We start from the raw sequence: 13,812 nt of genomic DNA, 5'->3' as shown, positions 1-13,812 counted from the left end.
CAGATTGATGTGTATAAAATTGTATATACAGAAAAACTCCATGAGGATTTACAAACAAACACATACATACAATTTTGCTTGGTTCTAGAACTCACTAGGAATTCTAACCAAAAGGAGTGTTGTCTCAACATTTCCTTCATGTTGGATTAAACTTCCAGTAATCTGAGTTTTATACCTGTTAGAATATTCCAGACATATAACATATTATCAAAAAGAGCATAAAATTAGAAATGGAGTACTCATAATATGGGAGAAGAAATGTAGGAGGAGCCAGGCAAGAGAATTTAAGAGTGGCCTGATTAAAGACTTTGAAATTAAAATTACACAGGGCACTCACATGTTATTCAGAGCTATATTCCTAGAGACCTTGTATGTTTCAAAATTCATATATTTGAATACTAGTATTTTCATAGGAATAAAGGAAAGTAGAAATAGCTTTGTTGTTGAGGCATGTGAATCTTCCATTGTAGGTCAGTAGTATCTTGGAGTTATGTTGATCTTGCCAGCATATTTTCTCTTAATCCTTATGTGGTTATGGGAGGCTTTTTATATGCTTACAGGTGTCTTTCTTTAAATAGTTCTTATTTTTCAACATTATCACTAATATTTTGTGGCATTTCTTATCCTAAGTAGCAGAACAGTTTAGCATGGTGGTTCTTTCTATTACTTCTAACTTCTGTTCCAAAGTGATTGACCATCAGTGAATTTTCAGCTCGAATGCCACTGTTTAATGAATGCTGGTATGACGTGTTTTGTGATATAAACCATCTAAGTTAAAATAACATACAAAAAAACAGCATAGCACTCACAAAAGTCACTGAGTCAAAATTTCCAGTGTATGTGAACAACAGCTTGGATTAGTTGATGCTCTCAAAAGATGGTAGGTATTCCTTTCGACCACCTTTGTGTGGCAATAAGCATGAGCATGGTTCATATTTTACTCAGCCCGCCAGCTTTAACATCATGCATTTTTTACTCAATTTTAGTTTGAGGAGATTTTCTTATTTCATATAAAATAAGACTTAGTTAATAGTTTTAATGTTGCACTTTTTAAAACTGATGTAAAATGCAATTGTGCTATATGTATTGAGATACAAGCCAGTAAACTTCAGGGCCTTTGGAATGTAACATAAGAAATTTCATAGGAAGGGAACAGTATGACTGAAGACATGATTTCCTTGCTTTATAGAATAGCAATATGAATTAAATGAATAGAAGTTGTCATTGCTCTCTGCCTAGTTGCTATGGATACCATGTGTTACAAATTATATTCTCATTTATAATGTATTATATTAGATTTTCCAGTGGTAATGTGAATCCAGTCTTCATCAGAGGATAAAGTGATTTTGTGTATAATATCCATCAAACTGACTTTTGAAATACATTTTAAATGTTTGTTTTGTAATCCACCTGACTATCTTGCAGTAAGCAGTTTTCATCTGTCTTTCATGAATTAAATTTTCTTAATTTGGCTTACTATGAAAGACTGATTTGTTTTTAAGTCCTTTGGCATCCTCTTGTCTATTTAATGTGTTCAGAAAGACTACTATACATGGCTCTATGTTATATTCTCAGTTTATTTACATCTCAATTTCTTCACTTTATTTTGCTAAGGGTTTGACATTTACTGCTGCAACTCATGTTGTATTTGCTGAGTTGTACTGGGACCCTGGACATTTAAAGCAAGCAGAAGACCGTGCTCACCGAATTGGACAGTGCAGTTCTGTGAATATTCACTACCTCATTGCAAATGGGACTCTAGACACCCTTATGTGGGGAATGTTGAATCGCAAGGTAAGGCTTGACTTTAAACCATGTTACCAACTTACTCTTATTATCCATAGTCTACATGAGTCAAAAGGCTGAGTTGTAGTGTTTTCGGGCAACGGATACTTAAGTACACTAAGATACCAATGTTAATAGAGACCAAGTTCAGAAAAGGCTTCAGTTGGTAGTAGTGTACCTGGTATCCCCTGTAATAAGAGAGGGTCATAAATTTGCATGTATTCCTACTGTCTTTCAAGCCCTTTTTCTATCATTTTAGAGGCTAGAGGAGTTAGCTAGCAAGGAACCATAATGCTTTCAAGCACCAAGTCTTTTTCATTAAGTAAAAACAAACCCTTTCTCAGAAGGCTTCTTGAATTCAGAACTAATATTGGAGAGAGGACCCCCTGTACCTGGACTCTAGAAGAGGTAGGAGGGACATGGCTTGCTCTGTGCCCTGAGTCAGCTCTTCTCTGAGCCTGAGGGATGTTTATAGAAAGGATTTGAGTAAGGATTAGAGGATAGTTTTCAAGCACTGCATATAGATATTTAAAATGGCCAGCCATATGCAAGTTCAATTTCAAAGTTTATAAATATTAGAGTGAAAGTTTTTATGAGAAAAGCAAATAGGATAATTTCTTTAGTTAAGACCTCTTCCTCATGAGAATAGGAATCACTGACCTGGTAGTATGGTTATGATTATGAATAATTATATTACTACAGTCCATGATATGTTGAAATAGCATGATTTTCTTTAATGGATTGCTTGTGATTCAAATGCAAAATGAAGTTATTGCTTAGAAAATATCAGCTGTGAGGTGAATGTCATCAAATCCATATGCTTTTCCATCCTATAGGCTCAGGTTACTGGGAGCACATTGAATGGTAGGAAGGAACAACTTCAGGCTGAGGAAGGTGATAAGCAAAAATGGGATTTCCTGCAGTTTGCTAAGACTTGGACACCAAATGAAAGTTCTGAAGAGCTCAGGAATGAAATTTTGTTCACTCACGTAAGGAGATTATATAACTTACTCTTTTTTATTTTTTAAATATCCTGAAGTTATAACTTTGTTATACATTATTTTAAATAACAATCCTCAATTACTCATGCTGAAAACCTTTTAGAAACAAAAGATAACATTGATGGAAGTAGACTGCATAAGTGGCTTGTATCTTCCAACAGTTACATATCAGTGCCTCACTGTTAGCTCCTTTAAAAAAATAAGCTAAATAGAAACCAACCCCAGAAAAAAACATAGGAGGCTATCTTTATGACCCTGAGGGTAGGGAAAGGTATATTAAATTTGCCACAAAATTTAACATAAATAAGTTAGAAATCAAGTAAAGATATTTACATTACGATGTCCAAAGTATATAAAGAATTTATGCAATTCAATTAATACAACACAATTAGTAGAGAATGTGAGCATCAGAGAAGATCTCAGTAGCTAATAAACATGAAAAGCAGCTCTGCCTCACTACAACAGTGTTTTTTTCTAATTCCATCATTGCTTCTATATTTATTACCTGGCATTTTTCTGTAAAAGGGGCTTCTTATTAAAAAAAAAAATTACTAAACTTGGAAATTCTGTTACTGTTATTTAATGTGTTATAATCCTTCACTTTAAAAAAAATTTTTGACTATTGAAAACTTCTTTTTTCAAAAAAATAAGTTTCTATAAATCTCTGAGTGCCTTTTGCTTTCTGACAAACAATATATTCCAGATTCACCATGTATTTTCTCTACCCCATATCTAGAACTGGACATTTAAGAACCCCTCACTGTCTTTACTGGCAAATGGAATGCAGAAATTATGATTTTTTACTGCTCTGAGATGTCATTGCTTCTGGAATGTTTTCAATATACAGAGTTATTTGTATAAAAATACAGTTTTGGATAGATAGTAAATATGTATGTATGTATGTATATGTATGTCTGTATATATGTATGCATTATTAAGTTATAAGTTCATACAAATACCTCCAGTTCAAATCCAGCACCACCACACTCTTCTCCACATTCTCCATATATCTAATACAAATATAAATATTTATATTTAACTATCCAAAGGTGAGAACACTGGTTCCTGATACCGTCAACATATTCACTCATTTGTTCTACCCTTACATACATATAAATACTTTTTAAATTACTACACTAATACCACTACCAACAGCTAACTAAAATTCAAGATTTCTTAGAAGTTTTAATGTGTTCTACTAAAAGTATATAGTCATCGTATTCTGTCCAAACATTACTTGAATTTTTTTTTCTTTATGGCTATCTTATCAATTTGATAGGCATTTAGGCTCATTTGTTTCTGTGTGGTTTTAAGGATTTACATTTTTTAATATTTAAAACAAATAGTTCAAAAGTCAAAGCTATATTAAAAAATGCATTCAGAGAAGTCTGACTGGCATCCCTATTTTTGTTTCTATGTATCCCCTGTAAGTAGCCATTTTTATTAGTTTCTGGCTTAACTTTTCCTAGATTTTCTTTTCTGCAAAAGTGAACAAATGTGTATGTGTGTGTGTTCAGTAAAATAAATTAAAACAAAATGAAGTACCACTTCATACCCACAGGATAGGCAAAAATGAAAACATTTCACATATAAAGTTTTCAGGAGCATTTCACATACTAAACTCTCATACAATGCTTGGTGAGAGTATCAATTATTGTAAATACTTGGGAGAGCAATTAGGCAATATCTGGTAAAGTTGGAAATGACCTTCAACCAAACAATTTCATTGCTAGAAATATAGTCTCACACATGTATATAAGGATACATATACAAGTATATTTATTGAATCACTTTTGTAATGCAAAAAAAATGGAAGCAATGAGAACACCCATCAGTAGGAGTATGGCTATGTAAATTGTCATAAGATACTATTTAGAAGTTAACATGAATGATTTAGATTTGTACATATGACCAGATTTTGAAAACTATGCCATCTTAACATGCTTAGCACACATATGCACACACACACTTGCACTTAAATATTATGTATTTATGAATACATATATATGTAATAAAACATATAAACATAAATTGGAAGAATACATACCAAATTTATAAAATTGGTTGCCTCGGAGAGGAAGAGAATGGGTCTAGGGAAGAGTAAAAATGTCATAGCAACTTCATCAGAAATATTTTATTTATAAAAAGGATTAGAAGTAAATATTACAATGTTAGTATTTATAGATTGTGAATAGTGGGTATGTGGATGTTTGTTATATTCTCTGTACAGTAACAAGTGCTATTTGGAGAACATGTATTAACTGAATAAGAAATAATACATTAGACTATCTGCTTTCAAACTACCTTCTTTTTCCTAGCCATTTTGGGGTATTATGGTATGAGAGTTATGGGGAGTTCAATTTAATTTTTCAAAGAATTGCTCATGAATTATAGGAATAAAATTAAAGTCTATACATGTTTTCTCAATACAAAATTGAAAATTAATATAAAGTTTACTACCATACAAACATAATATTTTTATGTGTAATCTTACTAAACTTTTTATGTATCTTATTTGCAGGGCTAGTACTTTGTTCCTGGTATTCTAGAATGCCCTTTAGTCAAGTATTGCTAAAAAATATAGGATTGTTTCTAAGAATTTTTTAAATTTAAAACAGCTTTTAGTAGTATTTATTACATTATACTTTGGTCAGTTAAAAATCAGGTATTCTATATATTTAAAACATATATAACTCAAACTATAAAAATATAACCATTATTTGTACTTGTTTTTTCTCTAAAATTCCCTAACTATTGAACAATGTTTGAAAGTTCATTTTTAAGACAAGTATTAAGAATCTGAAATCTGAAACACACCTTCCCACATATATAAAAGTTTATTTTTATGTCTATCTGAAGAGAAATATATATATCTTTGTATAAAGTTAAAGATATCCCCCAATCACCCTGACCAAATCTTACTTCCGTGAATTAGGTGTTTACCTTAATAGTTTACTGTTATTTTGCACAAATTTTCCAATGCATGGCTTTATGCACACATGGTTTTACAGAGTTCTACCTCCTTATCTGCAGTTTTGCTTTCCACTGTTTCAGTTATCCATGAGTCAAGAGTGGTCCAAAAACATTAAATGAAAAGTTCCAAAAGTAAACAATTCATAAGTGTTAAATTGTGCCACCATTCTGAGTAGTGAGATGAAATCTCACACCATCCAGCTCCCTTCTACCCATAATGTGAATCGTCTCCCTTTCTCTAGCATCTCCACGGCGGGGGGGCCGGGGGGGGGCGTGTAGGGGTGTGTGTGTATGTGTGTGCACATGTGCGCCCCTTCCATTAGTCACTTAACTGTCTGGATTATCAGATCAGCTGTCCCAGTATCTAAGTGCTTGTATTCAAGTCATCCTTATTTTACATAATAATGTCCCCAAAGCACAAGAGTAGTGATGCTGGCAATTCAGATATGTCAAAGAGGCACTAGACAGTGCTTCCTTTATGTGAAAGGGTATGTATAGAAAAAAAACATAGTGTATATAGGGTTTGGTACTTCCTTGGTTTTAGGCATCCACTGGGGATCTTGGGATGTATGTTCTTTGGATAAGGAAGGGTGACTATAAATTGAAATATTACAATATAGAGAACATTTGTTTTGCTTTGGATTTGTTTGTTTTTGGCCAGCATGTGAAAGGAGCTTTGAATGACTTTAGATGGGAATGCCACATACCACTTTCTCTTTACATTTTCCAGCTTCATGCATTTTAAGAAATATTCAATTTGTTGAAAGGTCCTAAAAATGATAGTTTACTGAAAAACATATTTTTCTTCTGAATGTTGCCAAAATCAGCATTTCCCATGGGAATTTTTCTATTTATACTGATTTCTTTCTGATTGTTTTTAAAATCTTTTAATTTTTTTCCTACATTTAGCATTTTAGGCTATTTCCTACATTTAGCATTTTAGGCTATTTATAATTTAATTAAACTTTGCCAAATTAACCAAATGGTCCAATTGTCATTTTTTAAAAAACTTGTTCAAATAAAAATTTATTTTTTATAAACAGTTGATCTAAAAACCATTCTAATTAGATGACTTTTAACAGCTTGTGACTATTTCTGTAGTATCATCATTCTAAGTAATGTTCATTTTATCTCTGCACCATTGCTCTGCTGCTGCAGCTGGAGGCTAGAGCTGGGGCAAAGAAGAGGGACCTTTCACTGCTGGAAGAACAGACTGTCTCTTAGTCAGCCCATGACTCAGCTCAGGCCAGCAGCCCTAGAGAAAGTGAGACTGAGAGGTTCAAAGGGGAGACCACGGAGCAGAGAGTGAGCCTGAAGGGCGAAGAGAGGATAAACTGAGGGCACGAAGACAGTCAGGAGGCTTAAGTACCCTGGATACCTAGCTCCCCGTAGTCTTCTTACTCCTGCCAGCTCATCACATTCAAAAACTGTGAAGTACATAAGTGATTTTTAGGAAACCAACAAATTTGGTCATTTTGGCAAATTGGTCTTCAGTGAATTAACCTAGGGCCTAATAGTAGTATGATAATGGATCCTGGTGACAAGGAGGCCTGTGGTGAGGGAAAGAGGAGGAGGAAAATGACAGAAGTTTTTGTGGATAAAATTTTTCTGCTCTGGCTGGTGTGGCTCAATTGGTTGGAGAGTCATCCTGTACATTAGAAGGTTGTGGGTTCAATTCCTGGTCAGGACACACACCTAGGTTGTGGGTTCAATCCCTGGTTGGGGCACTTACGGAGGGCAACTGATCGATGTTTCTCCCTCACGTCAATGTTTCTCCCTCACGTCAATGTTTCTCTTGTGCTCTCTCTCCCTTCCTCTCTCTAAAAATCAATGGACATATTCTCGGGTGAGGATTAAAAAAATTCTATTGAATTTGATATTTCCTGCCTTCTTTCTCCCCTGGTGTTCAGTGTCCTTCAGAATGTTATTACCTTTATCTCTCCCCTCTCTTAATCAGAATCCTCTTTCTGTCACATAATTCAGCTATTAGGATAAAAATAATGTGTGGAACCGGGGCTGGTATTCTACCAGTATATACCAGTGTAAGTGTACTGGTTATTAAAATATTGCATATTTTGGTGATGGTTGGTAAACAGCCACTTCTTCGATTCCCTCATTTCACTCCCTAACCTCACCACTAGGGTCTTATGGACCTCTCCATTATCTGGCACAGCATGTGGCCTCTAGAACTCTGCTTCAAATACTGGTTAATGCCCCTTTTATAGCTGTTGTTAAATATTTGAATAATCAACTGCATGGAATTAATCCACACAAATGTATGGGTCACAAATCTTTACCCATCCTAGATATATTTACATGGTATAAAGAAATTATTTATTGGTTCTACTGGGTGGCTGGAGGCTGGAGCTGGGGCAAAGAAGGGGGACCTTCCACTGCCGAAAGAATAGACTGTCTATAGTCAGCGTATGTTGGTTAGAGCATCATCCCAATATGCCAGGGTTGTGGGTTCCATCTCTGGTCAGGGCACATCCCGGATGAAAATGATGAATGCATAAATAAGTGGAACAACAAATCAGTATTTCTCTCTCTCTCCCCTCCCTTCCTGTCTCTCTCTCTCAAATAAATAAACTAAAAAAAAATAAATGATTTATTAACCCAAATGAAACTCAAATTGAAGTCCAGCTCAAATGAAGAGTAAGCATCCCACCCCCACGAGCAAAGGTACCTTTGTGCAGCCCTGTTTGCCTCTTAAGTCAGTCCTGTCTGGGAGTCCATCACCAGGGTCACTGCCTTGGATGTGATCCATTTTCTCAAGCTTCTTTATTTCTTCTACATCTGAATGTGCATGACTTTTAAATACTTTTGATTTTGAAGTATTTTAATTTTCCTTCATTGGCTTCCACTGAATTATTAAGTAGGTCGTCTCCAGATGGAAGGAGAGAAATAGAGATTATATTAGTCTATATTGCCATTTCCAAGCAATTAAAGGCTGTTTCTGAATAAAACAGACTGAGCAGAGTATTCAAAAAGCCTCCTTCTCTCTGATTTTCATTTTTACTGCCATTCTCTGAGGGATATTTCTGCCTTTGGCTATAGGTATGGGAAACTTGGGTCCTTCCCTTAACCTCCTTGGGGATTTCACCGTTCTCTTTTGGCCCTAAATGGATAATCAGCAGCATCATTTGTTCAGTTGTTGAGTCCCTAGATCACTAGATGGCTTCTGAGGTCTTTTTCAAGTATCTAATTTATACTTTATAATATTTTAAAGTATCTAAGAAAAAACTTGGCACATAAGTAATTCATAGGTGAGAAAAAGATTTTAGCATGGGTAACAAGTCCAGCTTCTGCTTAGAACAAGTCTTCTTTCTGTTTGATTTCTCTTCAAATCTCAGTAAGCCAGAACTGCTTCCATTTAGTTACTTCAGACAATTCTCTTTCCATTTGGAACAGAGTTCCAGATAGTTCCCAAATTCTACCATACCTGTAGTCTCTGCTTTCCCTTACCAGTTGTTTTCATTTTGTGGGCTCTTAGTTCAATATCTCCCAGTTTTCCTTTCTCCTCATTAACTTCTCCCTGGTTGTCTCTCCTTCCATACCCTGCCATAGTATTCATATCTTTGACTTGGCTCATACTGCTGCCTTTTCTCTATTGAAACCATACTCAAGTCCCTGGCCTCTTGTCCTCCAGGTCTTCTAGAACATCCTTCTCCAAAAGTAATTTACATTTCAAACACCCACATTGACATGAAAAATATATAGGATGGTTGCTGGTTTGCTGGAAAAAAGAAATTGTATGTAGTTTGAAAGGAGAGCTCTCGAACACAACTATGAAATTTTAAAATATGCCCTCAAAATTTATAAAGTTGCATTTTTATTAAATGCCAGCATTGTAAGAAATATTTGTTTTGTTGTGGGCTTAAAAATACAAATAAGAAATTGTCGTATATATATAAAATAACTTTATATTCCACACAGTCCAGTTGAAAAAAATGATAACAGCAGAAAGAAAGTTGAACCCAGGAGCTGTGACATCATGAAGTCTTAAGTTTTTCTTATCCAAAACCTCTTGTTTCTTAATATGCTAAAGCACTGGTTTCTTGAAGCTAACACACCTTAAATTAAGTATTTATTTAATACATATTTTAGAATTCAAACCACTCTGCAAACATTATGTAGTTAGTCTGCTAATAGCCTAATGATAAGGACAAGAAGGTAGCTTCATTGTCATGAAGGTGTACAAATATCTGTCATTGTTTACATCATATAATGTTCTTATGAAGCATTTGTCTTGTTTGCCTTTGTGACTTCAATTTACTTAGTAATAATAATTAACATGTACTGAATGGTTATTCCCTGCAGGCACTTTGCTAAGTCTTTAACACTCATGATCTTACTTAACCTTCACAGCTACATCATGAGGCAGATAATGTTACCATACCCTACTAAAGCTCAGAAAGGTTAAGTAAACTGCACATAGCCAGTAACTGGTAGAGCTAGGATTTGAACCCATGCCTTTCTGCTCTAAATTCTATCTTCATAACCTTACCAAACTATACTAGATGCATTAGAATTAGTACACATTACACAAATAATTAGGCCCTTAATTAATTGTGGAATAAATAGAACATTGAAGCACTTTAGGAGGAGGTGGTGTTAATCCTATTTTTCAGAGCCTGAGAACTTGTTTGGACCACAGTTCAAGGTTAGCGTCCTCCGTCCTCCTCAGGGTTGCTATCCTCCGCAGAGGCTTGCCTCTCCTGATCTTGTGTTTCTACTGTAAGCAGAGCAAAAGCACCTGCCCTGTCAGGCCCCACAGTCTTCTCTACAGCTGTATTTGGGGTGAATAGTGGGAAGTCTCATCGTGGCCTTCAGCTGGTTTCTTTAATACACCTTTTACTAAAATTTTACTGTGGTGCCATCAGGCAGTAATAAAGCCAGTTCCTTTTCATTAGTAATGTTGTTAACATATAGAAGTCTCCTTTGTTAAGAATTCCCTAATGGGGTTTTGGGCAGTAAACATCCTGAACTCCTAACAGTGATAGTGGTAATTGAGTAGAAAAGAAAATATTTCAGACATTTCAGGGCAGACTCAACATAGTGAGGCCTGTGTGGAACCCAAACTAATAGCATTGTTCAGTAAGAGTAGAGGGGGTTGAAACAGGTATTTAAGGGAGATGCCCTAACCAGAGGCATAAAAGTAGATAAGGGGAGGGGAAATTGAAGTGATTGGAAGTGATCCAGTTTAATCTACAACTGGAGGAACCATAGCAGAGGACTCCACATTTAATTTGGTAAGCAGCAAAGAGCAAAGAGATTATGAAGGTAGGAGAGGAGCTGGCTTATAGACAGAGTGAAAGGTCCATTTGGACCCTCGAGTTTGAGGAGCCTCTGAAACAGTCAGCTGACATCCAAGAGGCATTTAGAGGTCAGGCTTAGAGCTAAAGGGAGAGATTGTGACACTTAGGCTCTGAATAGCTTATGCCTCTAAGTCCCATTCTAGCAGTCTCTGCATTATATTATATAATATTTTTCTGTAAATTCTAATTGCCCTTGTTGGAAGTGAGCCATTCCCAAAGACATTTGCCTGTACTGCTCTTGATGTCATCTTTAAAAATAAGTAATAACATTTGCATTTTTACCATTTTGTTTTTTTAATCAGAATGTTTTGTTTTGTTTTCTCTGTGCCTACAGAGAAACACTTTTTGTGCCCAAAAGTGAATCACTGTCAAAATTTTATTTAACTACATGGAAATGAACATTTTGCAGTATCTGAAAATTAAGTCATTTTTAGGAGAAATTTAATTCTTTTTTTTTTAGTTTGATAATTAAAACCCTACTTTTGTCACTTTATATTCTCTGTCATATTTACAAATTGTAGTGAAGGCTTTTTAGTTTCAGTGCAGGCCAGCAAAATGTCTCAATCCCCCATTTGTAACACAGCAATTTCTGTTAATTCTTTTAGGAACAGGAGATGAAGGACATGAGACAGTAATAGTTTTTACTAGAGATGCCATTTGATCTAAGTCTATTCAACCCTACATCAGTGTTTCTATTGATGGTATGTGCTGCAGCTGGAATACCTGCCGGTTTTGAAGTGCTTTATTGTTTTTTTATGAGTTTTACTAAACTTTCTTTTCCTCTCCTTTGGTTCTAATAACTGACTTTTAATGCGATCATCATGGCCAGGGGATTTGTCTCTGAAGAGCTGTGGGTTTACTTCTAAACAGAGCAAATATATTAGATCCCTGAACCTTTCACATAAAAACATGCATTTTGCTACCTTAAGCATTTTGCAGTTTTTATTCCCAGCACTTCTCTCCAAAAGCAATATTTTTTCTTTTGTTTTTCAAAAATAATATTAAACTTAAGACAGGAACACAATACCTGAGTGTTAGCAATATAACTGAAGAGAAGAATATGTTCTTCCATTTTCCACATTGCCTATGACATAGGTATGTTGACTTAGCTATATTTTCCCAAAAGCTTTTGATAAAAACAACTGTAAGCTCAGGTTACTCCTCCTATTTAGAAACACCTACATGTAAGTTTCTTATTTATCACATTAGAAGAGTCACTATAGTTATTACTTTACAAGAACAGTCATGATGAGTTCGGACATTTGTCAATATTTTGTTACTTAAAATGTCTCTTCTACTGGCATGTTCCAAATGGAATCTCCAGGAGGACTTGGTAGTGATATGTTCCTGTCTCAAATCGTCAAGGATAGTGTGTTTTGTTTTAGGCTAACCTACATGACATTACACCTTTGAGTCCTGCCAGCACAGTGATATCTCCTAGAAATCCCTAACTGTTACAGTCCATACACTTTCTTCTACTCACCTCATTCATAGTTTCCCTTTTTGACTATATGTCATTTGCTCTCTGATGGGAAGCTGTTCAGAGCCCAGCTACAGTGACAAATAAGCTAAGCAAGCATGCTTCACACCTGCATAGAAGGTGCTGTGTTCTGGTATTCGGTTTTTTAAAATTATTATTTGAGTTCAGCTAGAGGGATCCTCATTGAGTATTTAAGAGAATTTATGCATTTGTTTCCCTGTAAAAAAAATTAGTTCGCCACCCATGTGTACATTCACATATGAGCCCTCAACCTCTCTTTACCTCTAGAAAATTAAGGAAAGAAATGGAGCTACTTGAATCATACGTACATGTTCAGATATTTTATTCTAATCTAGTGGTTTTTAACCTTTGTTGCGTCCTGAATCCCTTTGAGACTATGGAGAGAGTAAAGAACTGCTCTCTAAAAATGTACATACAATGCAGACAACATTTTGTAGACAATTCCAGGAGTTTCTTGGGCTCACTGAAGGCCGTCCAAGGTCTTGTGAGAGGCCTATGAATCTCAAGTTAAGAACTTGTATTAAGTAAACCTGTGACTCTTCTCCATTTCCACTCAACATGTATAATTATTGTGAAAATGTCAAAGAGATTTTCTCACCTGTTTTACTATGTCATAGCTGCTAAGTGTCAAAGAAAACTCATCAGCTAACTTCCTGCCTGATTGCTCAGAGACCATAATCAGAAAATATAACTGATGATATGGATCAGGTTTCTAATTGATCATCTCATAAGAAGTTTTTATTCCTGTTACTCCTCACAGCTTCTGGCAGGCTGGTGGCCAGTGCCCTAACTTGTAACATTCACTACCTGTAACCATATTCATCATTGTCCAATTTAGCCATTATAACCTTAGCTAAAATCATTGTTACTGATTAATCTTCCCCTCTCCTTTTTCTAAAATTATACTCTAGGTATTTCCTTTGGTTTCTGAAATAATATAAAATAATTCCCTTTTCACCCCACTTCTTTTCTGGATTTTACATGCTAAACCCTCCATTTATTAATTCCCAGGCAGCTGTACTTTCACAATAGTACCTATACTGATTACTTCAGGGCACTGTAACTATACCTGTGTAGTGGCAGAGGTATGCATCAGTTTCTGACTACTGACAATCAGCACTAACTAACCTTTTTCTTTCAACCTGCCTCTGGCAAAGAATGAGAATTTCTCAAATGCTGTCTTTCAAAATTAGTCTTTGCTTAAGTAAAAGAAGTTCTTTTAAAAATAGCCTAA

The 13,812-nt window shown here is 35.2% G+C and overlaps 1 protein-coding gene across 1 annotated transcript in view; it reads left to right on the top strand.

Moving 5' to 3' along the window:
- The window catches only part of ZRANB3 (zinc finger RANBP2-type containing 3), a 143,602-nt gene that overhangs the window by 99,265 nt on the left and 30,525 nt on the right, over nucleotides 1-13,812 (top strand). Inside the window, exons 9-10 of the mRNA XM_054562338.1 lie at nucleotides 1,615-1,794; nucleotides 2,622-2,774. Of these exons, the coding sequence (XP_054418313.1) occupies nucleotides 1,615-1,794; nucleotides 2,622-2,774 (333 nt within the window). The remainder of the gene's footprint in view (nucleotides 1-1,614; nucleotides 1,795-2,621; nucleotides 2,775-13,812) is intronic.

The sequence above is a fragment of the Pteronotus mesoamericanus genome, unplaced genomic scaffold (genome assembly GCF_021234165.1).
Source record: "Pteronotus mesoamericanus isolate MK-2021 breed Mesoamerican mustached bat unplaced genomic scaffold, CSHL_Meso_final scaffold_651, whole genome shotgun sequence".
NCBI lineage: Eukaryota > Metazoa > Chordata > Mammalia > Chiroptera > Mormoopidae > Pteronotus > Pteronotus mesoamericanus.
This window is presented reverse-complemented; position numbering and strand designations above follow the sequence as displayed.